Below are 26064 nucleotides of genomic sequence, written 5' to 3' on the forward strand. Positions count from 1 at the left end.
CAGGAAAAAATCCGGATCAATAGGACGATTCTTTTGATAAGTGTGGTACTCGAATGTGTTAATTTTAAATAGTTAACAGTACGTACTGTTACCCAGTATTTAATGAAAGTTTAAAAATATTTTTTTTTCTGAAATAGATTTTAGAAAAGGTGTTGCTGGCTACTAAAATATTATTTTTAAGCTGTAGTTTAAAAATAAAATTGTAAAATTGCAGAAATGTTATGCCAGTAGAGGGCGCTAGAAACGTTCTAAAGTCACCATTATTCATAAAAATTGGAAAAATGTTAGATGGAATCTGTCGAAAATGAAGAATTCGGTTTTTCTGTTTCGTAGAACTTTAGATGTGTAGTAAATAAATTTAATAATCATAATGATTTAATTTTAAGGCAGTGAAAACATAAGAAAAGGTGGAGAGGGTGATTTGAGTGTGGTAAAGTCATAAGACTTGTGTCATCTGTCTGATTGCTCTTCCTTCAAGATGGCTCCTCCACCGGAGTATGATAAGGAACCGAAAGCCCCAGATAAAAGTGTCACAAATATTTCTACCGACGATTCGAAAGTTTTATACAATCTAGTAAAGGAACAGCAAAATAATTCGGACCATAAGCCTTCCAACAACGCAGCTAATACTGATGTTGAGGTAAGTCGACCCCCTTCTGCCATTTTATACATTTGTTAGGCTGTAATAAGTTTTCCGGGAATTCATTATCAACTTTATTTATTTTAATATTAAAACAAACTAATTTGTTTGTTAATTTATCTATTTAAAGTTTGCTTAATTCGTGTATTCGCTAAAATAAGTCGGGTGAAAATGGCGAAGGATAAATGTCATATTTATGCATTTGTTCTTATACCTACACGGTTTATGTATAGACATGTAATATATATTTGATTCGTTATCGTTCATACTTGTTAATTTATGTCGAAATTGGTTGTGAAAATATTTGTCACATCAATTTTTCTCATAAATTTCATTGTGATTTTAAAATATTGATGTACAAGTAAGGAGAACACACTTTCCAAATTGAGGTAGGCAGAAAGAGCAACTGCTATTGTAATTTTTGATACATTAATCAATTGAAATTATATGTAAAGTAACAAATATTTCCAAGTAGTACCTGAAAAGTAGAGCTCATAAAATATTTTAATTAATAAATAAATTAATATAATCTGTAGAATTTCATAGGTAAAATGCAGCCTATTTGTTATTACAAATCTATCTTTGTTCCAAATTTAATCCACATCATATTGGCCATTTTGGAGTTACATTGTTAAACACATCCATACATCCATCCAACTGTAACATTTTTAAAACATGAAGAACTCATTATAATAACTCTTCTCATACTTTTTGGTGTGGTAATTTGATTATTAATTTTTCTTAATGTATAAATGAATAATTTAAATGTAGGTAGGATGTAGGAGGTAGGCATTATAAGTTAATATTGTCAGCTATTTACCTTTAATAAATTTTTCCTATATCGCTGAACTCTATACAAAGATAGGCTATGAGCTGTGATTTTTTGTGTCTATTTGATTTTCACCATTTTTTCCTATAAACAGTGCTGTTGTTGAAATTACTGATGTAAATGGATATGTGGTGTAACAAAAAGGTATAGAGTTAAGAATATGTATATGGAAAAGATTGAAAGTAGCACTAGTGGTGGAGAAATTGTGGAGCAAATGGTTGGTGTGGTAAGGACATAGTATGCAGTCTCTCCGCGATGATCACATGTTCAAAAAGACAATGGGATTAAATTTGCTACAGAGGTAAAGGAAAACTGAAGAAAGTATGGATGGATTGTGGGAAAGAGGATATAAATAAGTAGAGAGTGAATTCAAACACGACGGTTGATTGAGATGTGTGAAAGAGTAGTACATAATGTGCCTACACTATGTAGGATCAAGGGCAGGTCGACGATTTAGCGAAAATACCCTAATAAACATGTTGTTATCCCTGTTATTTACATTGAAAATTCTTAGATACTGTTTTTGTGCAATTGTTTTGTCAGTAATATGTGTCAAATGTAAAAAAAAAAACTTGAAACAAATATATCCTAACTAGTTATAGAAACATTTCTTATCTAAACTTGTTTTGTCATTCACATTATCAATTGAAAAGAGTTGTTAATAGTTAAACTCATTAGTGACAATGATAAAATGGAGAGAATTGATATTTTCTTTTTTTATAACTAAACTTATGTGTTACGTACAATGCCAAAGTCAAAATAACAAAGTAATTAATAGAAGTACATTAAACATTGCATTGCAAAGCAAGAAAAAAGTTTAAATAAACCTGATGAACCTCTTTATTTTTTAGATTTTTAAGGTTTCATTTTCTGTTACCATTAATTCATTACCTACATTTCATCATAATCTATCTAGTTCTAGTAATCCAAAAATGCATACAAACATTGATTTTTTATATAGACTCGTAACCTACTATTATTTCCTACAGTTAGACATGTCTAACACACATCTAACACATCATGATTGTGTGTGTGTGGGAATGTTTGAGAGAGTTAACACAACATGCTTGTAATCCAAAGGGATAGGCAGAGATTATGGATTTCTATATTCTGCGGTCATGTCACACTTTTCTCTTCCACATTCATGCATCTAAACACATACAAGTTGACTTCTCATGCTCTTAAGAGAGTTTAGAGTTTTCACAATAGTTTAGTAGTTTTTGAGTTTTTTTTTGTTGAACAAATGAATGATGAATCTTATTAATGTATTGGAATGTTGCATCATTATTTTATTAATTAGTGGTTACTTTGAGGTCAGCTTGTTTGTGTAAGGTTCTCGGAATCCTCTATGACCGGGACAGGAATGTGCTGATTTTTATTTATTTGTGTTATGAAATTCTTTATTATGCATAATTTGCAAAGTAAACATTCCAAGACTCATATTTTGTGATTTATGAATTAACTATAGCTGTAGCCTGTGACTCCGTCCGCCCTAAAAAAAATTGAGCGTTTCAGGAGGTACCTTCTTACAAATATCCATCCATCCATCTATTTAAACTTTCGTATTTATAAGATTAGTAGTAAGATTATTTTTAGTTAAATTTGTGTTGTTTTCTACAGTACTGTTCACAATAATCTGTACTTCAATTTTTATCTATACATAGATATAAAAGAAAGTCGTGTTAGTTACACTATTTATAACTCAAGATCGGTCGAACTGATTTAGCTGAAAATTGATGGGGAGGTAGCTTAGAACTAGGAGATGGACATAGGAACTTTTTTATCTTGTGTGCATTTTTTTTATTCCGCGCGGACGGAGTCGCGGGTAAAAGCTAGTTTTAAATAAAAGAAATGTGTGTAGATTTTTTTATACACAGTAGAAAGATTTTTTTTAAGTGACAAAATAATTTGAGACTGAAATAATTTACTGTTGTAAAGATAATTACAAATGACTATGTGGAATTAAAAAAAAATACTAGAGAAATATAAAACTAACAATAAAATTCGCGGACATTTTTTTTGCAAGGATAAAATATCAGTATCAAGATTAAATTATTATCACGACATTGTAAAGCTTTACAGATTAAGCAACAATCAATTTGTCAAAAACTAGACATTACGGTCGAGTCCTCAGGTAAACGCATTCTGACGAAATTCAAACAACGGCGAACAGTGAGAGACGTAAAGAATTGCCTAAAACACAAAGCGTAACCGAAACATTATATTTGTACCGTTGTTGCGACTATAAAAGTTTTTAGAAAAGACTAACGGTCTTCTAGCGCACATCACGAAACTCAAGTAATGGCTGTAGTCAGAAATGTTAATAGCATTTTATAGTTAAAAAAAATATCGTGTTTTATAGCCTTGTCTTTTGGAATGGATGGTTTCCCTCCAGTTACAATCCTGGATTCTCCACTGGATACAAGGTAATATGTGATTAATTGGTACGGTCGCCTGGGCGGTTATCGGTTTTAGTAACGAAGTCAGATCATTGTAGACTAGGCTAGATTAGTCTGGTCTAGTGTATTGTAGGGGTAGGGACAATGGCGCCGTCGCGTCGTCGGTTGGTGTTGGCTTACGTGCCGTGAGACGACGGTAACGGAAGCCGCCGCGGCCGCATTGTGACCGCATCGTGTATAGGGTTGTCTACGATATTAATAATGTTTATAAAGTAATAAAGGACAAAAATATCAAAGCATATGAGTCGTTAAAAATGAAAACAACACAGTAGTAGAACACTTAACTCCCAGTACTGATGCTTGTATTAACAAATATTGTCATGTCTTACTTTCTTTGATAATGTTTTTTCTTTGAGCTACATAATCCAGACTACAATGGTGGTATGGATTACAAGTTTCACTACAGTCGAAACCCACAGTAACTTATATCGTCAAGAACTGATTGGTTTAGGAGCGTTTTCAGGACAAACAAACTATTGTTAATTTGTTTTTTTTTTTTGGATGTTCCTTCTGTACGTGTGTCCATGAAACATTACATTAAATGAAGATTTATAAATATGAATGTATTTTGATAACCCTAGTGTCCTGTCACGGTGCAACGCTCCGAGGTTTTGTTGTTCTCTATCAAATCTTTTCACATTTCAGCTGTTTATTTTCTAAACATTAATTACATTGTAACAATATATAATATTACTATCGCTCGCGACTCCGTCCGTGCGGAATTTAAAAAAAAACGTAGCAGTTAGCCTATGTGTTCTTCCAGACTGTCTACATCTATGCCAAATTCCATCAGAATCAGATCAGCCGTTTCTAAGATACCTTCAAACAAACATTCATCCATCTATCTAAAGATTCGCATTTATAATATTGGTAAGATAGTAAGATAATAATAACGTGTAACGTAGTCTGTCTTACAAAGTACATAATCATATTGGTTTCATTAAATGCTCTTTGAAAATTTAAGATAACAATAGATCTAATTTTTAAAACAATTTATTCGTTGCTTTATTTCACGATTTCAACTTCGTCGTCAAATCGTCCACCCTTTCAAATGTATAATACTCATTACCTCCAAATATTTTATATCTATATAATTAATATTATTTGTTCTATTGTTTATATATTAATCATTGACGTCGTTATAGAGATTTTAAATCATTTTACTCGAGTCGGACAAAGCGTCTTTCTCCAGTGATTCACGAAAACAGCTAATCGCGCGGCTAAGATCGCGTTTTATTTTGGTCCGCGCGTCGTTAGCGTGTCGTCGGGCTTGTGGTGCCAGCGAGATTGTGTTACTAGACTCGATGATTTTACTAGCACATTTCCTAGCTAACTCTAGAATCTAGATACTAGCCGAACCCAATAATCGATCCTTAATATCGATGAAGATTCTTGTAACTCTTTATGAGAGTACAAAAATGGATTCATCGCCTTTCAAACTTTGTTACTGGGTTTTTTGATTGCTATTACGATCCTTTAAATGTTAAAGAAGATGGATTAAATTTGAAGAAAATCTTTTAAAATAGTTACTAAAATATTATATTAAACTAGCTGTTGCCCGTGACTCCGTCAGCGCGGAATTAAAAATAAACTTTATTAGTGCCTGTGTTCTTTCAGACTATGCTCTATACATATATGCCAAATTTCATCAAGATCAGTTGAGCTGTTCCGGAGATACCTTCAAACAAACATCCAACCATCCATCTAAACATGCGCATTTATAATGTTAGTAAGATTGGGCTAAATTAACTTCATGCAGTTACGAAATTTCATCGAAATCGGTGACAATTTCGGAGTTTATCCCGGACAAATATATAGTTGTTACCTTAGATATATTAGTTTGTTTATATCTAATATATAAAATTCTCGTGTCACAGTTTTCGTTGCCATACTCCTCCGAAACGGCTTGACCGATTCTCATGAAATTTTGTGAGCATATTCAGTAGGTCTGAGAATCGGCCAACATCTATTTTTCATTTTTTTTTAACTGCGCGCGGACGGAGTCGCGGGCGACAGCTAGTTTGTATATGTAATGCATGTGCGAGGGCTTTACGTTGTAAGGTCGAACGCTACTAATTAGCGTGCAAATGATCAATTGCTGATTTATTTGTATGAACCATTCAAGCGTCTCACATCATGAAAGACTATTTGTGAAGAATGAATGCATCTGAAGTTCTACAGATTTAAGTATGATTCATAAATAATACCTGTGAAGACATTTGGCAACATGAAATAGTAACAACTAGCTGTTGCCTTTGACTTTGTCCGCGTGTAATACCTACCGCGTATAATAAATAAAAAAAAAATACAAATCTTTATTTCTGTAAATTTTTCGGTCAGTAAAGTAGCTCATTCACTATTCTATGTTACATAGACTTTTGGTACATAGATTATGTACCAAATTTCGTTCAAATCCATACATCTGTTTTGGAATTACGCGGTAACAAACATTCATACAATCTTTTTCATTTATAATATTAGAAAGATTGGACATGAACTAATTGTTAGGAAAATTAATTTCGTTCCATTACAGTAAAAAAAAATTTCACTGTCTTTATGTAATTGAAAAAATAAACGCGAACATGATTTATTTATTTTTATGACGAAAACTCAATTTTCAAAATTTTTGTCTGTCAGCTAGTCCGCGTTTATTTTGGATAAACTCCGAACCGACTGGATCTATATTAACAGGACTTTTACTAGAAGGTAATTGATGTATGCGGGAATAACTAACACTATTTTTCTTAATTCCACGCCGACGAAGTCGCTAGCAACAGTTAGTAAATAATACATTAAATGTTCCTTAATTTGAGTGCTATAATTGCTAAATAATTTGTTAGCCGTCTTATCGAACGGCTACAGTATAAGTACATGTTTTGTAAACCGCGTTATACAGTTGTTTTAACTTTTGTTGAAATTAGATAATGATTTACCTATAAAAGAAAGAAAAAAAAAGTTTATTTCCTATAAAAAAACACGTTTATTTTTTACATTTTAGTAATATGTATCTTGAATAGCTTTAAACCTTATCATTGTTTTATATTTTTCATAATAGAACTTATTAAATTAGTTACGACTTCACATTTAATTACTAACTTTAAATTATTAAGTTAGGCATTTACTATAACTATATTAGTGTTACCCATAAGATGGTGGAATTGTTTTGGCGTTTCAATGTAATTTTTTATCAACTAATCAAAGATTTACCGACAGTTTACGTAATTAAAATAAATACGTATTTCTTTTTAAACGAAATAATCGGAAGTTGTTTTTCTCGTTCCTTTTCTTCGTGTTTCGTGTTGACTTAGCAATAGATGAAATGTGTCCGACAATAGTTTTGATATGTTATTGATTTTGGCGCATGGATCCCCAAAACTTGTGCTGGCCAGTTTCCAACACTGCAGGCCATCGTAAAAAAAAGTTTGGCGCATCGAAGCTGCGCTACTCAATACCACGGCAACTCCTCACGATAATAAAATATTACCAGGTACTCTATTTTTACTTTTTTTTTCTCACTTTACTTGCTGTATGCCAGTATTTGATTTTTACGGTTGTTATGTAGCCTTCTTAGTTATGTGTACACTCATGTATATCAGTGGGTTTTTAAACTTTGAATTAATACCATCGATTTCTGAATATATCTTTTGTAATTAGTAAAGTTATTCTGTGATTTGGGGTGTCAAATACGCTTACTGAATCTAATACCTTGTTATACTAATTAGACTTGTCGAACTTTAGATACGCGATAAAATATTTCACCACATAAATGTCGCAAAAGGACAAGGACGTCCAATCGATATTCCTTAGGCCCTGGCCTGGCCGTGACCCGGGCCCAGCATCCGTGGCTCTCACGCAATGACGTCAACACTGTTATCGACTTCTCGTGTCTGTCGCTTCACGTTTGCGACGTCACGTTTCAATTATATGTATTTATTAAGTCGCTGACGTCGGAAGGAATAGGAAATTGAGGGGTGGTGGGTGGAAGTTGTGGGGGTGTATGATTAGTCAATAACAATTTTCCTTGTCGTCGTTCCCGTAGGTAGCGGCCTAATGGAATTAATGAAGCGATGCCGACATCGAGATTCAATCGTGTCGTACAATAATTGGATTAAAGGCTGACACAGTTTTCTCTTTCTGTCAACTGTTTGATGGGTTTTTTAAGTAATTAATTTTGAAGTGTTTTAAACGTGCATTTTTTTTCTGTTGAACTGTGGAAAAAACGTGATTATTGTTTGAATAGCGCTAACGTCTTGTAAAGAGTAGTTTTTTTTGGTAAGTGGTCTAATATATCAGTCTGTTATTGTTTTTAATTGTATTTAACGGATTGTATATTTCATGTGGATTTAATGCAATTACATGATTTGTTTACTGAATATGAAATAAGCCGTTTAAGTTACGAAGCGGTTGCCGTTTGTGCATTGAATATTTGAGTGCCAATTTAGCTCTTACGTATTTTCGGCTATGCTTCTATCGCTCGCTGCTTCGCTATGATACTTTTTTCTCCAAACAATTTTTTCTACACATTCCACGTTTTATGGAATTAGAAATATTTCTTACGTAGGCCATCTTGTGTTGTATTCGTGAATACATTAAAAACATACTGTTTGAAAAAATAACGTTAGAATGTTTAAGTATTTAAATAGTTCTGCGTGATCTTTTACTTTTGTCTTTTGCTGTGTTTCTAAATGACAATTTACTGTTACAATTTTCTTGAAATGTATTTTAAATTTGACTACATTAAATTTTATTAAGAATTTTACGCTTGCAAAGCTTATCAGAAGAACCATTTATTCGTTTGATTGTTTGTAACTTAAAGAAATATGTCGACCAACACAATTTGATCCTTACAACAAAGATACTTGTTTCATCATTGGCTATAACATGTGGTGTATTGCCAACCTACAAAACCAATGAGTCAGTGGTGGCGTGACTGTTGTGCCAAAATTGGCATTACACTGAAGTGCAAAACAAAGTATTGTCCGCAATAACTTTGTCTTGTTACCGTCGGCCTCAACTTGATAAAGATCATTTGCACGATGCATTGACCCACATACTGCAGTTTCGAATGGTTGGATGACCTGAGTTTTAAAATTAGTTATTATTAAGCAATCATCATCTCATTTTTTGTTAAAGTTCGTAAATTTCAAAATATTTCCTGCAAAACATTTTTTTACTCAGACAACTACTGGATAAGCGAGAATCTTATAAGCAAGAAAAATATAGCGGTCTCGTGGACTCTCGCTTATTCAGGTTCGACTGTATTATACCTACATAAATTTAACAATATCTTTTCAATTTATCACATAATTTTGCGAAATAAAGGAAAAAGTAAAATAATGAAATGGCCATCATTAAAATTGTCGTTCCTCTACTAAATTTCGGGAGACACATGTAATAAGTAAGTAAACAGTTTTAGTGGAGCTCTCAGGTTTCCTATTTAATATGTAATTCAGTACCCGAGGGACTAGACAGTGTGTCTGGCTAGGAAGAATTGTGACATATTTTGGCATTGTTCCACGGCTCATCACTTTGTATTGGCATACGAAAGGCAATATTTTCTCATGCGTTCAGGTCGACAATGTTATCTAAATTAAATGAAAATCTTACTTCTTATATTATAAATGCGAAATGTTGGATGTTTTTAGAAGGTTACTCTAGAACGGCTGCACGGATCTTGCAGAAATTTGGTATAGATGTAGAACATTCTGGAAGTACACAAAGGCTACTAATTAATTTTTTTTTAAATCCGCACGGATGGAGTCGCGGGCGACAGCTAGTAAAGTCATAAAAAAAGAAAACATATTATATACCCTGCGTTTGAGTTGGCACATTAGACGATAAAGTTTGTTTGTGACGTATCAAATATAATGCTGTGTACTTTAGATATTCAATTCTTCAGGAGTAAGTTAATTAAAATGAATCGCATAAATATTTTAAATATATATAATTGGGAGAAATAACAAATTATGATTTTCTTATTTTAAATATAAAAAAACATCTAAACACTACGCTTATTGATAATGATTAATGATTAAAGTATTTTATGTTATTTTTGCGTAATCGTAAACTAAACGTCATACAATGAGTATGGCATTTTTAATATTTATAAAACTTTAATACACAAGTAATTCAACATTTTAAAAAACTTACCTTCAGATGTTTTCTACAAGATGTGATTTAGTTAAATAACCTTGATATCAATGATTCAGTATTCAGTCGACTGTAACACGAATCCAACGATACTTTATTGACATCACAAATGTAATTACGACGTTTGAAATGTTCTCGTCTATTACGTAAATATCTTCAATTTAATTTACTTTAGGAGTTTAATAATTTTTAACCTTTGGATTCCACAGCCGAGAGATTTGTAAAAAAAAACATTTCTCCCATTCTCTTAAAATACTGAGATAGAGTAGAGTAGAGTATTTTTGGCAGTGGAAACACACGGTAAGGAATTTCTAGTTTATCATAACTAGCGTATCAATATAATTATGAGGTAAATATGAACTTTTAATTTTTCCTAAATTAATTCAATTTTTTTTGCGAATTAACATAATTTTATCAAATTATACAATCGATGGGTTAATCACTTACCACTTTCATCACCCTCATCATTAGTTGTCTCAGTCCACTGATGGACATAAGGAAGATCTTCCACAGTATGATATCATCTGCTCTCCTCGTCCAGCGACATCCTACCGGCCTTCCTGGCCACATATGCTCCCAGAGAATAGCTATTTTAATTAAGGGCTTTAAAGTTACAAAGAACGTTTAGTGATGGTATGGTATTTAACATATTATGTCAGCCGCGGCCGTCATAATTTCGTGGTCATTAGGTTTGGAGATAAGGCGGTCGGTGTTGGCGAGGCCTCGCTATCGCGATAGCTGGTATCGCAACGACCCGGTCAATAAACGCACACTTATGCTGTATTTAGGCATCGGCGTATGGCCAACGTACAGATAACAATATACGACGTATGTTAATTAACAATAATTGCACAGCTTTTCGTTAAATGTCGTAAGTAAATTGCTTTTATGATGTTAGTAATTGCTGTAGCTTTATTTAGCTTGTTTTGGCTTATTTAAATGAACCTAATTATTAAGTTGTACTTGTTCAATGGTGGTTTAAAGGATTGAGGAGTTTATGAAATTTTTATCGAAGTATATGTTTTTATTTAATAATTGCGGAATTTTGAAATCGATATTTCATATTGTGTTTGTTAGTTAAGGTTAGCCTGAGGTTCTGGACTCAAGGGAATAAATGTAATTTAACAGAGAAAGGGTACTAGAAGTTTCAATTCCCTTTCCAATTTTATTATTTCAATTATATAAAGTTTCAAATATTTCGCCACAAGATTGCTTTTGCCACAGGTTTGTGCGAATTCTTCTACCCTTTAGCTACCGTTTTTGAGTAATTGAGAATTTTGTGTCCTACGACCGCTATTATTTGGTTTGCGCCGTTGCAATATTACACTTCGGGGAAGAATATAAATTGAATGACATCTCACGTCCTTTAGGCTCTAGATGGTTACAATGGAACTTATAAACCCACGTAACAATTTACCCTCCAAACTCGGTCAGTTAAAAAGTATTTTGTTACGCTTTACGTTGCGTAAAAAGTTTTGGGATCGATGTGTCTGGGGCACGTGCTTTACGACAAGGCAAGACAACGGGCACATGTCGGAACACGTGCTCTCGGATAATGTTGCTAATGTACTACATGTTTGCAACACAGACAAATGCAATGAACGTTACGGTGTAGTTTGTGATCTTACATTACGTGAAGTTTGTAACTGTACTGATGCCAAATATCTGACACAACGTCACTCTTTCACAATAGTGTTTATTCATCGCAATGATGACTGTTTATGTTGACTTTCACTTTTCGGGATTATTTGAATAAAGCTCCAAAGACGAAGACGTTTTATATGATCGATATGATCTACAACATTGGCGTTTGAATCTAATTCAGTTCTTGATAAACGTCATTGCACCGCATTGACGCGGAACCCACTCGTGGGCAACGCGTTGATGACGGGTGAGCGATATACGGTCGACGAATAAACGAGTGAGAGGGATACTACGTGCGACTCGCTTGTCACGGTATTTTTTGTATGAGCATATTTATACAATGTATGTTACTGTTTGTTCCAGAATAACAAGCACGTGGGAGCGCTGGACGACGGTCAGTTGCGCGCCTTGCTGGACGAGGCCATAGCGTACAAACGGCCCAAAGACCGCGAAGGCAAGAGCAGTCTATTCAAGGTGATGTACTCGTTTGCCCCCAAAGATTCTATGTTAGTCTTTTTTTCAATAATAACCGTTTTTATGTTACAGGATGTCTGACCAATATTTTTGTTCGTTACAGGAGCTACTTGAAGAGGTGGAGCAGGACGAGCAGGCTTGCGAGGCGGCGGCGCGCAGCGTGACCGGGCGGCGTGGCGCTCGCGGCAGCGGCGCTGGTGGGGGCGGGGCCGGCGCGGGAGGGGGCGGGGCGCACGGGCGGCGCGCTCTGCCGCACTCCAACTCGCTGCAGGACCTGATGGCGGCCGCGCTCGCCGCCGAGCAGCCGCGACAACGCGCGCACGCGCATCCCCCACCAGCCTCGGTGTCGGCGCGCGCGCATCACGGCGGCAGTCTGCCCTCCGGCGTCGATACCTGTAAGCACGCATCAAAACATTACCTTTATCGTATGTTTCCAAACATGATCATCTTAACTTGGCTACTTTTAGAGGTTACATTTCACGAATGACTTAAAAGTGCCGAAAGTTACAAAATACGCCACCGACTGTTTCTTATACTTTTAAAAATTGCTTACTTTGCTGACTTTAAAGAAAGGTTTTACACTCAGAATGATTCTATATCAATACTATGTATATGTAGCGTTTATGCTGAGCGAGGAGCCGACTCGAGGTGGCTACTTGGCCACAGTGCGCTGCGTCAACCCGCCGCCGCTCGCCGAGCGCCGCGTCTCCGCCAGCGACGCCAACGGACCAGCGGAACTCGACCACCTCAACAGGTATACCAACATGTACAACATAGTGTTGGGTACACCACTAAACCATAGAGTAAAGATTTAAACCATAGACCACACCTATAGACCATAGACAGTGTACGACAACCCATATTGTTCAGTTCAGTTTTAGATTAGTAAAATATATGGCTTTAGATCATGCTATTCGCTAAAGTAAATCTGTCATGTAATTTCAATGTCTTCATAGATGTGTCATTCCGCACGTCATCATTACATTCCATTAAATCATTATCACAGAAATTATCATCATCAAATTAGTGGAAAGCCAATTCAGTAACAAACATATCACATGTAAGAGTTGGTCATGATCACTTTTGTGTTTCTAAATTGTGTAATTGTTTTCTTATTATTATTTGAAATTATTCTACAAGAAAGGTAATTTATAATTATTAATAAATAGGTTTACAGTGCAAGTGAATAGTGAACAAGTGTAGTATTTCGCAGTTACCGGTAGCTTTCATAAACGATATTGTTTTGATTAAGCAATTATGTGATGTTCAGTCGATATCTTTCTTAACCCTGCAAGCCACACAAAGGACAGTTTGATATTTTCTATGTCATTGTCATTGTCTAAGTAGTTTTTACATGTTTTCTGACATGACAAATCATGACAGCAGTATAAGTAGACCAGATGAGTTTGCAGTACCAGTTTTAATTTTTTTTAATTATCCGCTTTAAATAAACAAGTTTGAAATTGATAACTTTTTGTTATTATTGTTTTTCATATAAATCAATTTATATTGATATAATACAATCTGGTCGTGGAGTAATCTTTAAGCACCTGGTAACCGATCTTATTTTTGTCAACATTATGGCAATCAATAGCAAATATTGAAAATTGACTGGTGTTTAACCAATCATCATGAAAAAAATATCAGAAAGTGTCGCTTCTCCGCAGACGGAGTAAGCCGATGTTCCCGGTGACGTACACGGCCCGCGCCACACTCGAGATAGGCAGCGGCAGCGTCTGCTCCGGCCGCGCCGTCACCACCACCACGCCGTCCAACCAGGTGCGTACCTCGCCCCGCCCCGCACTGCACCCCGCCCCACACCCAGCCCCACACCACGCCCCACACCCCGCCCCGCAACACGCCCCCGCCTGCGACAACAGGACGCAGAGGCTCATGGACGCGCTCGCACCTAAACCACAGAGCCCTACAGCTGGCAGTGCGTCCACTGAAACCCTTCACAGTCTCTCTATATCTCCGCACCGCGATCCGGTGGACATATTCGAATCTAAAACAAATACTGATCAAGATGGTACGGAAAGGAACATCAGCGAGAGTGAAACTGTTCGTGATTTGAATCAATTTTCAAATGTACTTATGGACGCCTTAAAACCGAAGTCAAACAGTTCAGCAAGTACAGACACAGATACGAACAAGTCAACTGAAGTCACTTCTCCCATATATCAAAAAGATGTTCTCATGGGTGGCCTCAAGTCGAAGAAAAACATTGAGCCCCAAAGAATAGAGAAGGAAGGTAGTAAATCTCCTTATAACCACAATCTTTCCTCATCCTTACATGGAAGCTCGTCGAATTTAAACAAATCTCTAAGAAAGAGTCCTTTAGAAGTCGCCAATTCCGAAATGTGGATAAAAAACGTCAACAACTGGTACGATGGCTTACATAATTATTTTGGTCCTAATGATATTCTTCTAAATCGGAATAATACACGTCAAGATTTTGATAATCAACACATGAATGAATGCAGGAACTTCGACAATAATAAAGAAGTAAATTATAATTTTGAAGAATCCATTTCGAATCCATTTTTAGATCTCAATCAGGTTATACAAAAGTCTAAACCTAAAACTTCAAGACAAGAAGAAAACATAGAAAATAAAGATGCAATAATAAAACAATATTCGACAAAATCTCATCCATTAATTTCATGTTCTTCTAAAAATAAAAATACAAGTTTAACTCAGAAATACATAGAAACAAAGAGAAATCTTCAAGTACCAAATCTAGCTCACAATAATCCTAGAAATTTCAGGAATATGACAATAGGTAATATCGAAGAAGAATATTATGAACAAATACACAAATTACAAAAAGCTAGTGATGATCTAGATATTGCTGATAAAGAAACTAATCAAGACAAAAAAGGTAAAAAACATAATTTGAATGCAGTGTTAAGTGAAGATGAAAGAAAATTTCCAATCGCTACTACATCAGAAGAAAAACTAGAATGCTACGAAATGAAAGACATGTCGAAACTGTCTTCAATCCCTTCTCAGAGTAATACTGAAATAGAATTATTAGAATTTGCAAATCGCATAACAAATGAAACAAATTCGTTTTCAAAATTCGTTGAGGAACAACGTAACTTTTTTAAGAAATTAGAATACAATAATAATAGCATCACACCAAAATCCAATGATATTGAAATGAAAATAGAAGCCGATGTCAAAGATAAAGAAAATCACAGTTTGTTTGATAAAGAAGATAAAGCTTGTAAGATTAAAAGTAATGCAAAATCTGACAACGTAATTTGGGTAATTGACAATAAATCAGATGTTAATTATCATCCAATGCTTTTAGACAATAAAATAATATTAACTCAATCTAATAGTGATGGCCCATCTACTAACACAAATAAATATACAGCTTTAAAAGATGAGAGAATTATAAAAGATAGTACTGAAAAATTGCAATTGTCAAAGACTAACACGGAACAGATAGCAAAATATAAGAATGACAAAAAGGCAAAGAGAACAGCATTAACTATGCTACTACTCAAAAATCTGTTCGAAAAAGACCAGTCTATCTCTGGGATAGAACTGAATGTGAAAGAGGTAGGATTTCCGACATTTCGCACCTTTATTCCAATACCGTCACCAAATGATATTTTTTTTGAGAAATTGATTTTAAATTCGTGTAATTGTAAAAGTAGATATGGTTCAAGCGAACCTCGAATACGTTGAGTTGGTATACGAGGAGGTAGTCTAGATATGCTATCGTCAAAAGTCTATGACCACTTTTCATAATTATATAGAAAAAAGATTTTAATAAGGGTTACCATAGACAAATTTCTTAGGGTTGCTATTTAATAGTTCATGAACGTATTGGAATAAAGGTGCGTTTAGTTGAGATACGGCCAGTGTCGAGTATGGTTGGCATTGTGGTGTGTTTGCAGGTGGACGCCGCGATACCGTTCAGCTGCATCACAACACCGGAGGTTGTTTCCAGCTGCAACACCACCCCCGCGCACCCCGCGCACCCCGCGCACCCCGCGCTCACCACCCTCCCCGCACTCGCAGTCGACCCCAAGGTGACCACCAACTCCGCAACTATCTCTGTCGTACTGTAGGGTTGTTGATAAACTATCGATATAGATAACATCGATAATCGATACGTCAAAAAATCAATAATTTTTCAAATACATATATTCATTTAAATTTCTATTTTCACTAAAAAATTACTGTATTTTAACATATTGATTTTAAAAACATGATATTTCTATATCGGTCGAGTTTTTTTTATACAAATATATGAAAGAAATATAGATAAATAAGAATATTCGATATTTTATCAACATTCCTAATTAAGGTGTGCGCGCTGCGCTTATAACCATTTGCATACTTTCAAACGCTTTTAACATTATTTATAACGCAAGTCTTTACTGGGTGTTGGATAATACCATGCAGTTAATGCAACTTCAATAATATACTTAAACTACATTATGTCATGATAAGGGCCATATTTTATAATATATAACAAAAAGGTGTAACATATTACATAAAGATGGAACACAAATAGAAAAAAAGCTAATGCTTTACGTGATAAACAATTTAAAAAAGAAAAACAATAATTCAAATTTGAAATATTTCCACAAAAGACATACTATTGAATTTCGCTTAAATTCTTAAATTTTAAAATAAGAAAACAAAATTATAATATTAAAACAAGTATACGAGTAACATTTAACAGTGGTAGACGTCAGTAATAACAACATGTGACTAATGTGGTAACAGGCTCGACCGATATTATACCACGACCACACAGAAGACAGTGTGGTACCGGAAGCCTAATTTTAATCCCTTTTCACTTCCCACCTTTGTCTTTTAAAGAAGAGACGGGAAAGGAAAGTGAATTTAATGGTACATGAGATGCATAGGAAGGGGATATATCCTCTTTCTGTGAGTCCCCTCGTCTGTCGGTTAAAGGTAGGCAACACATCTGCAATTGCGGATGTTTATGGGTAGCGGTCGCTTCGCTATTTAGGCGTATTTGCTTGTTAGCTAGCTTATGATTAAAAAATACGAACTAATTAAAGACACTTAAGCTGTTTGACTACATAGGACCACAGTAAAATATACATACAATTAATATATGGGGAAAACATAACAATATTTTCGGGCACAGATAAGAAATGTTGACGAATATAGAGTATATTTATCATCACAAAGGGATTATACTTAAATCATGCGTACCATTTTGCATCTTGTCAATGAAAGCATGTCGGTGTTGCTAACTTGTGGTGTCGGTCATTATAATTACTATTGTCAATGTTTGATTTGTGACATATGTCATGTCAATGAAGTCAATCTGTATGATGACGTATCAATTTGCAGGTTAGAATTAAAATGAGCGTGATAAATGTGACATTATTTGATGTCCTGAATTATAGACAAGTCGTTCTAAGATTAAGGTTTGCACAATAACTGTACAGAGTCCAAGTATTTTTTATGGCTGAGAAATATATTATAGTTTTGGTAATTCAACACATTGGAATAACTGTACAGAGTCCAAGTTTTTTTTTTATGGCTGTGAAATATATTTTTGGTAATTCAAGCAATGGGTTCAAACCCAAAGCTCCGGAATGTTTGTTGTAGTATGTATTACTAAATTGTATGGCAGTGTCAATGTGGATGAGGCGAGTAAGGTGTGCCAGGACCGTGCCAAATGAAGATCCTTAATCTAAATCATAGCGCATTAGTTGTTCGTAAAGCAGTTACAGTTGGGTCACTCACTAAGTATACGTTGTATGCGTACGTGAGTTGGGTCTAGTCACTGACCTCTATAGATATGGACAGGTCGCTGCTTGGGAATGACAGCTTTCTCTTCATTCCGAATTAAAAGCGCCTATTTGTGTTACTGACAGATAGAATTATTTGTACTATTAGTTCGAATGCTCACCATCAGCGCCTAGACGGCGAAAATCAAATAGGCACACAAAACTACGGCTTAGAGCCTGTCCACGTATTGAGGTCAGTGGGTCTAGGACATAGTTTATCTTGGGCTCTGTACGGTGTGCCGTGTGCCGTGCGCCGGCCGCTTGCAGCCGCTGCAGCTGGGCTCGTGCTACCGCGCGGTGGCGTGCCTCACTGGCGAGCCTTCCGTCGCGACCCCCAGCGCCGCGCCCTCCGCCCCTACTGCGCACACCGCGCCTTCCGCCGCGCCCACACACGAACAGGTACTTAATTTGAACCTTGTGAATGTATGCAATATGGTATATATTGGTATAACTCGTGTATCGAGCTATTGGTGTCGGTGTATGTTACGGAGCTTTTTTTAAGAGACGTTAGGTTTAATATCTTTAAACAAAGAAAATAGAACAAAGTTTTTAACCCTTTCGCTGCTACGAGTGACTACAGTCATCTACAGCTTACTGTTTATCAAGTAACACTGGACATGCTTTCATGAAATAGATATCCTCAAATGAAAGTAGCGACAAATGTTATAGACCTTTTATTTTCTTGTACTTATAATTGTACGATGTATAACTTTTGTTACAGTGTTTGTATTTGGAAGAATTAATGTTGTCTATAAAATGTAATGCTTACTGCCTTTTTATGTTTGGAAAGTGTGCAAATGGTTATTAGTAAATAATGTTACTTGTTTTATATATTTTCTTTGTGTCTTACGCTTGATAAATATTTATTTAATATGTATTTATTTATATTGTTATGTGATTTGCTGCAAACAATATGTTATCTAATGAAGAAAAAAAAATGTCTTATAAATAGTATTGTGAACTGTTAAAAAATCTGGTTTGGTTTTAGATTGTCTGAATTTTATCACAATATTTATATTTATTTATTGTAAATTATCACGATCAGCCTCGCAGCGTGATATCTAGCAGTCTGAACGGGCTGCCGCTAACGAGGTCGGGCTTCGTCACCGGCGCCTCCGCCTCCGCCTCCGCCTCCGCCTCCGCCTCCGCCAGCGCCGACGAGTGTAAGGTGCGTTGTACTGCTACGTTTCTTAAGCAGATTTATAAACTTTCTTATATTGTAGTTAATGAAATATATAAAATAATTACAGAAATCACTAGACGAAAACGGCAACTCAGTCCAGGGTTTCACTTCACCGCTGTCCGGATCTAGTCACAACAAGAAGCCGCGGAGGAAAAAGTCCTCCAAAAACGAGACCGTCATCAAGTCGCAGGAGATCGACGGGTACCAGGGGAACAAGGATCTGAACGAGGTGCTGCGCTTCATCGAGTCCAATGCGGAGAGCGCGCGCTCCAACAAAGTGCGCGCCAAGCACAAGGACGACGACGACAAGGGCAAGAAGCGCTCCACCGAGCGTCGCAAGGACAAGGAGAGCAAGGTGAAGCGCGCCTCCTCGCTCGAGGAGCTGTCGCGCACCACGCTCGCCGACCTCACCGACAAGCCCGCGCCGCGACCCGAGCCCGCCAAGCCCAAGCCCGAGCGCCGCTCCTGGGGCGAGGACGCGCGCGAGTCGAGAGACTTCGCCGACAACGCCGCCGCCGCCGCCGCCCTCGAGCTCACCGACTTCCAGACCGTCACCAAGAAGCGCAAGCCGCGTCGCCGCACCGACGAGCCGGAGCCGCCGCGTCGCGCCCGGCCCCCCGCCCCGCCCTCCGACCGCAGCAACGACTCCAACGACGACATGGACTCCGTGCACTCGCTGCACTCCCTGCCCGCAGACGCGACGCCCGCCCGCCCCGCGCCCCCGCACCCGCACGCCTCATACGCCGACATCGCGCGCACGCGCCACAACATACCCGACCTCATCGAGTCGTGCAACTTCTACGAGACCGAGGTGGGCGGCGAACCGACGCGCGTCGAGCCCGCGCCCGCCGCCGCGCCGCCCGCCGGCGACGACTACCCCTCGCTGGAGGTGCTCGAGGCGCGCAAGAAACGCGACAAGCCGCGCGCCGCTCGCAAGGAGCGCGCCGAGAGCGAGGCGCCCGCACCCGACGTGGTGTCGGACAGGCGGCCCGCCGTCATACTGCTGGACCGCGCCTCGCGACCCCACGACATGGACGGCGTCACGTTCGGCTTCGACATCAACGAGCAGCTGGTGGGTGCGCGCCGGCCGCGCTGCGACCTGGTGTGCGACGCGCTCGAGGGCGCAGTGCCGGTGCCGGTGCGCGCCGGCCCGCTGCGCTACCTGCCGCCGCCGCCGCCGCCCCCCGCACACCAACACACGCACCTGCTGCAGATTGTCGACTATGTTGGCGGAGGTCAGTGTAAAAGTCGAACATGCAATTTTACTTCTAGCTACATTTTCCAGTTACTTCTTTTTAATCAAAATATAAGTATAGTATAAAATAAATTTCCGTGAAACGGCTTTGGGATTAAAATCTGCAAGCAAAACTTACTAATATTGTATTCTTTATGTTGGTTGCAGCGTGGGAGGACGTGGTGCGGTGTGGCGGCGGCAAGGTGCGCTACTTCAGCGAGTAGCGGTCGCGGTGAGCTGCGCAGTGAAAGTGTTCAGTGCTAGTGAACTCAATATTGTCCATAACTGACATCGGATAAACGCTTACAGACGTGTGCGCGTCGGATATCGCCGCTTATATTTTTATTATAGTGAATAAATGAATCGATTCCGAACGGTAACATTGGTCAGGAACTGTTCCTAGTGCGTGTTTAGAACATTTTGTGAACGATACAAGTGTTTCTACGTTCGTCGCGCGATTTAAATGTGATCGCTGTGTTAATGTTCTCTTCCTAAGTGAATTTCGAAGCTTCGAAGTGGATTGTCTCGCTCTATCTAATACTCTGTGGAGTCTATGTTAGCGTTCTCGCTGTGATTAAAAAAAAGTTTTCGCTATGTATATAAAAGGACTAGAGCTTATGTGGGCATTTAACTATCACATTTGCACCTATATTGTAAAGAAAAAATAAAAAAAATAAGAGATTGCGCTCCTACCTGCCATTGTTTTGTCTTGAGGACGCTTTATTTATTTGTTTGGTGTATGAAGGTGTATGACCTGGTACATAGCCCATATTGTATGGTAAACGAAGCATATATTTTGTCTGTGCATTTCCTTTTGAAGTTTTAATATTGCCTTTAGAAGCTAGCTTGTTTGACATATGACTGGTTTGAATATGTTCTGTCTTTGATGGATTGCTGAGACTGTGAGTATTCACTACCATAATGTTTAGATGCTTTGGCAGTGAAAATTCAGAGACACAAGTCTATGTATCAGGTCAATGTACAATTAGCCCATTGTGCTGGTAACATACATTGGGCTGGTAACAATTTTGTTTCTGTTAATGTTTATCATTGCTTGAGTTTTGTTATTTAATCAAATATAATAGATTTCTTTCTCTAATCAACTACTCACATCTTAATTTGTTATGTAATTTTTAAGTTTTACTGCTGCAAATTGTATATAAGATATAATTAAGGCTCCATGCTCCTATATGGCAGTGTTGTACTCTGTTAGACAAGTGTAATTGACTCTTATAACAAAATTTTGTTTAAATTATGTTCAGTAAGAGTTTGGAGGGTTTCCTAATGTTTTAACTTACTGTGGCCTATCATTTAGATCTTTGTCTGATTTATAATTTCATATTGTAAAAGCAAATACAATTCCGAGTAATAATCATTATCACATAAAAATATTTCGGTAATTTTTAAACAATTATATCTGGTTTGCATTATTCCAGTTCAGTAGGTGGTCGCTGGACTGGCATTGACTGATGGGTTCACTGGCGCGTCAGTATTTGTCAGATTTTGAGCGCTACTGTACTGGCATAATGTAAACCTAGTATTAGATACTTTGTTATTGGCAATTTTTTGTTGATTTCTTTAAAGTTTGCAAAAATATTAGTGTACATGTCCAATGTATTTTTCCCAAAAATACTAAACTAGTAATTTTGTCATTTTATAAGAGCGAAAGTTGCGAACTATTGCCGTCAGGATTGTAATGTTGGTTTTACCATATTTTCGTCAGGTCACTGACCTCTATATACAACTGAATAGGCATATAAGCTGTACCATTTTTGCCTATTTGTTTTTTTTTGTCATTTTGACGCTGATTGTAGTTAGTGGAGGTATTGAAACTCGATGTTAAAACATTTTAGCCGACATTAACTTCTACTTGCGCTTTTAAATTGGACAGATTGCTGCTGGAAAAGCTATAATTTCCAGCAGCGACTTGTCTAGCTGATAGTTATAGAGGTCAGTGCATCAATCTCATTCTCTGGAACCAAATTGAGGTTTATTGTATTATATATTATGTATTTTTTTTTCAAATATCATGGCGGCTTAAGTCTACCATCCCTTGACGCCACACTATACCTTGTGTCTTGCAAAGTGACTCGTGCAATGTTCCGAGTGGCCAAGATATTTAAAAAAATGCTTTTTTTGTCATTGGAAATATACAGTAGATATCAAATTGTAATTGGTGCTTTAATCCAGACACATAATTGGTGTATTTAAAATAAAATGTATCTGCCCGAGTTACTGGGGATATCTATTTTCGAATGTTATATGTGTGGAGATTATTGGCTTTAAAAAAAAACTTATGTGTGAACCAATGTCTGAAATTATTCTATATTTATAACTAAAATTTATTGAATATCGCTCTCTCTCTGATTTAAAAATTTTGTTTGTCATGAAGTCTTTATACATTCAACAACAAGAAATTGTATTTTAATTGTTTCAAATTCTGAAAATGTCTATTTTCTCATTTGGTCTTCCTAATTACTTCATGTTTATGTAAAAAAAAAAAAAATCTAATTGTAACTGATGCAAGATTTATTTTTATTATGAATTTTTTTGTTTCGATAAAAAAGATTTGTATATTTGTTCACAAAAATTAAGGATGCAGAGCTAAGAGAGTTATGGACATAAGTCAGTCCAAAGCTAGTCGAGAAATGAAAAAAAAAAAACCTAAAAACTTGTTCTATGAAAAATTATAAAAACATTTCGATTTAAAGTCTAGTTTAGTTGTATTTTTAATATAATTTTCTTATGACTGCTATGTTTGTATTTTTAAGATAAATACCATGTTAATACTTGTCATAATATGTGTGAATATTACGAAATTCACCAAGATTCTTTCTCTGAAGTTAGCTCTAATTGCACTCTATGCGAGAGTGAATGATACAGATTCATACATTAAAGCCGTGGGAATGACAGATGTTTAATAGATACAGCAACTTCAAGTGTTCTTTGTCGAAGTATGTAGAACACAGTTTACATTTAATTTTATTACATCTTTTAAATGATACCCAAACATTGGTCAAACTAAATCATGCCATTGTCTTACATTCAATATATTTACATATTTACACAATTTTTTGTTTTATTTTTACAATTTATTGGTGGATAGATTGTTACATTTCATATTTGTAAAGTTAAATATATATTATTTTAACATATTACAATGTTCATATACATCGGTATAAATCTAAACATCTTTGTAGCAACTACAAAAATTCATTTTTGTGTAAATATTATGTATATGGAAAAAATTATTGTATTTTTCAATATAAATATTATGTCATACGATACACCTCTATTTTTTTAATCACCAGAATATAATATAACCTTAGGGGGCGTCCATAAATTACGTGAGGTGTTTTTTTTAATTTTCTGCCCCTCCCTCCCCCCCTGGTGAGATGTCGTGAGATTTTATTCAACCCCCTCCCCCATCTCCCAATCTCACGTGAGATTTTTCAAAATGTGAGTTTCTTACGTAAACGCGTTGGATTGTCATTGTAAAAAGAAAAAAACAAATTTGCTTCGTGCTTTTATTTACGACTAGTTATGAATAGTAATCAATGTTGCTGAGAGTTTAATTATAAGTGTAATAAAAATTTAACAATAGAATACTTAAATCGTAACTACTTAGATTAAAAAAGAGTATCTACTCTAATTCAGTCCATGGAGAATCATGCACGGTCTCAAGAGAGACTATTGGAACCAACATGTCCATATGATTTTCAGTAAAATCATCTGATCATTTTTTTTTTGTTTCAATCAGAAAAAAAATTGCGTGATATTTGCCGAGACCCCCCCTCCCTCCAACGTAAGATTAGATGAGATTTGACTCGACCCCCTCCCCCCCCTTAAACACCTCACGTAATTTATGGACGCCCCCTTATCTGTTTATATTTAAGAAATAAACGCAAATTCGAAAATTATCATGTTATTTATAAAAAGCTGCATTTAAATTTACCTATTTCCAGCTCACTCCACCCCGATATGGCCTTGCCATTATTTTTTAAATTAATGTCTAATAGTTTTCTGTTTGTAAAATGTTTCTGTTTGTATCCATGTTTTTATTAACTTCGTAATTTTTAAATAAAAAAATAATTACTACATATTTAAGATCTTATATGTACTTACATTATTTGTTTTTTTTTATCTGGTAATAAAAAAAATAGTGGTGTATAGTTTGAAGTTTGACTTGTACTGAACGGAAGCTCATATCAAAGGTATAGAGATATTATTTATGATTTCTTGTCATTGTAATATATGTAAATAGATGTGAAAATGTAACGGGAATTTAAAGTTCATAGAGCATAATTGATAGTCCATATTAGTTGAAATGATTAGATGTTGTGACTCATTTCCGAAAGACATGGATTTAAATGGACTGAATTTCTTTCATCAATTAAGGAAAATGGATAAATTATATTATTTTGCATTTGATTTGAGTATATTAAAGTAGGTTGATGTTTATGAATCTTGATGTTTACTAACCCGACAGGTTATAAAATGGGAACGTTTCACAACATATTTGGTCAGAGCAATGTATAGGATATGCCTGTACGTCTTGTGTTTTATTAAATTTTAAATCAATTTAAATAATTTTATACGCGTACATTAACTTATGAATATATAAAAATTATATAAATGAACCATAGATTTATTACAAAGAAATAGATTGGCAAATGACAAATATAAATACAAGTAATGAGAACTTGTTTTTTTTAGTTTATTATCAATGGTCCATTTGTATAGAGATTTCACTGACGCAATATTGTAACGACATTCGGTTGACTTGATTACAATTTATATGTTAACGAAATTTGAAAATTGGCGCTGCATGAAAAAGTTACCAAGAATATTCATAGACCCTCAGTTCTAACTTTAAAAAATAATTAATATTTAATGCCCGCCGTTACAAGGTTACGTTGTTGGATTTTGATGAAGTGTCAAATGTGACATTAAAATGGCCCGCCTATAAAAATAAAGACAATACACCTTAATTGCTTATTGGTAAATGGAACTTTGATTTATATTGGAATAGAGTGATTTAATTCCTTTTTTTTTTATAAAATATAAAGATACAGAAAACTATTAAAATTATGATTAGTCAACATTTTCATAATATAACATATATTTGTTATTTTCAAACTTTTAGTCATTCTATTTATTATAATAAATCTATGAACGAAATAGACCTAAAATTAAATGTAATTAATATTAATCGGTTCCTGGAAACTGCAATGTGAACGATCGAAAGGACCGATTGCACATATGTATGATAGCTGAAATATGAGTTTTTACCTTTGTCGCGTTATCTGACTAAATAAATGGTTACTGAACTTGGTACATCTCTAGCCAAAGTTTATTCAGAAAATGAAACAATTGGTTTATGTAATATTTATCCATATGGAGGATTATTTATCTGCTTTATGTCTAACTATGCGATACTATGTTTTCACTCTATGCTTTTTTGTTCTCGATGTTTCTAAACGTACGTAAGATGATTTTTGGCGCTTATCATTTTGGCGGCTGTTCTCCCCCCGCATCCATTCACGCCTTGCCACACCTAAAATTGTGTTCCGCGCAGTGACTCGTGCGATGTTCTGAACTGCCAAGATATTTGAAAAATACTATACATATTATAAAATTGTTTTATTCAAGTTTGCGA

At 35.9% G+C, this 26064-nt stretch overlaps 1 protein-coding gene across 1 annotated transcript; it reads left to right on the plus strand.

Annotated features, from left to right (window-relative positions):
* Positions 1 to 224: 224 nt before the first annotated feature.
* On the plus strand, positions 225 to 21357 carry LOC106711079. The gene is made up of 9 exons (XM_014503305.2): positions 225 to 640; positions 12086 to 12196; positions 12300 to 12591; positions 12815 to 12950; positions 13864 to 13975; positions 16108 to 16242; positions 19034 to 19156; positions 19239 to 20406; positions 20574 to 21357. The coding sequence occupies exons 1-9, from the start codon at positions 479 to 481 to the stop codon at positions 20627 to 20629; spliced, it is 2295 nt and encodes a 764-aa protein (XP_014358791.2). The 5' UTR covers positions 225 to 478; the 3' UTR covers positions 20630 to 21357.
* The last annotated feature ends 4707 nt before the right edge of the window (positions 21358 to 26064 follow it).

The sequence above is a fragment of the Papilio machaon genome, chromosome 21 (assembly GCF_912999745.1).
Source record: "Papilio machaon chromosome 21, ilPapMach1.1, whole genome shotgun sequence".
Lineage (NCBI taxonomy): Eukaryota > Metazoa > Arthropoda > Insecta > Lepidoptera > Papilionidae > Papilio > Papilio machaon.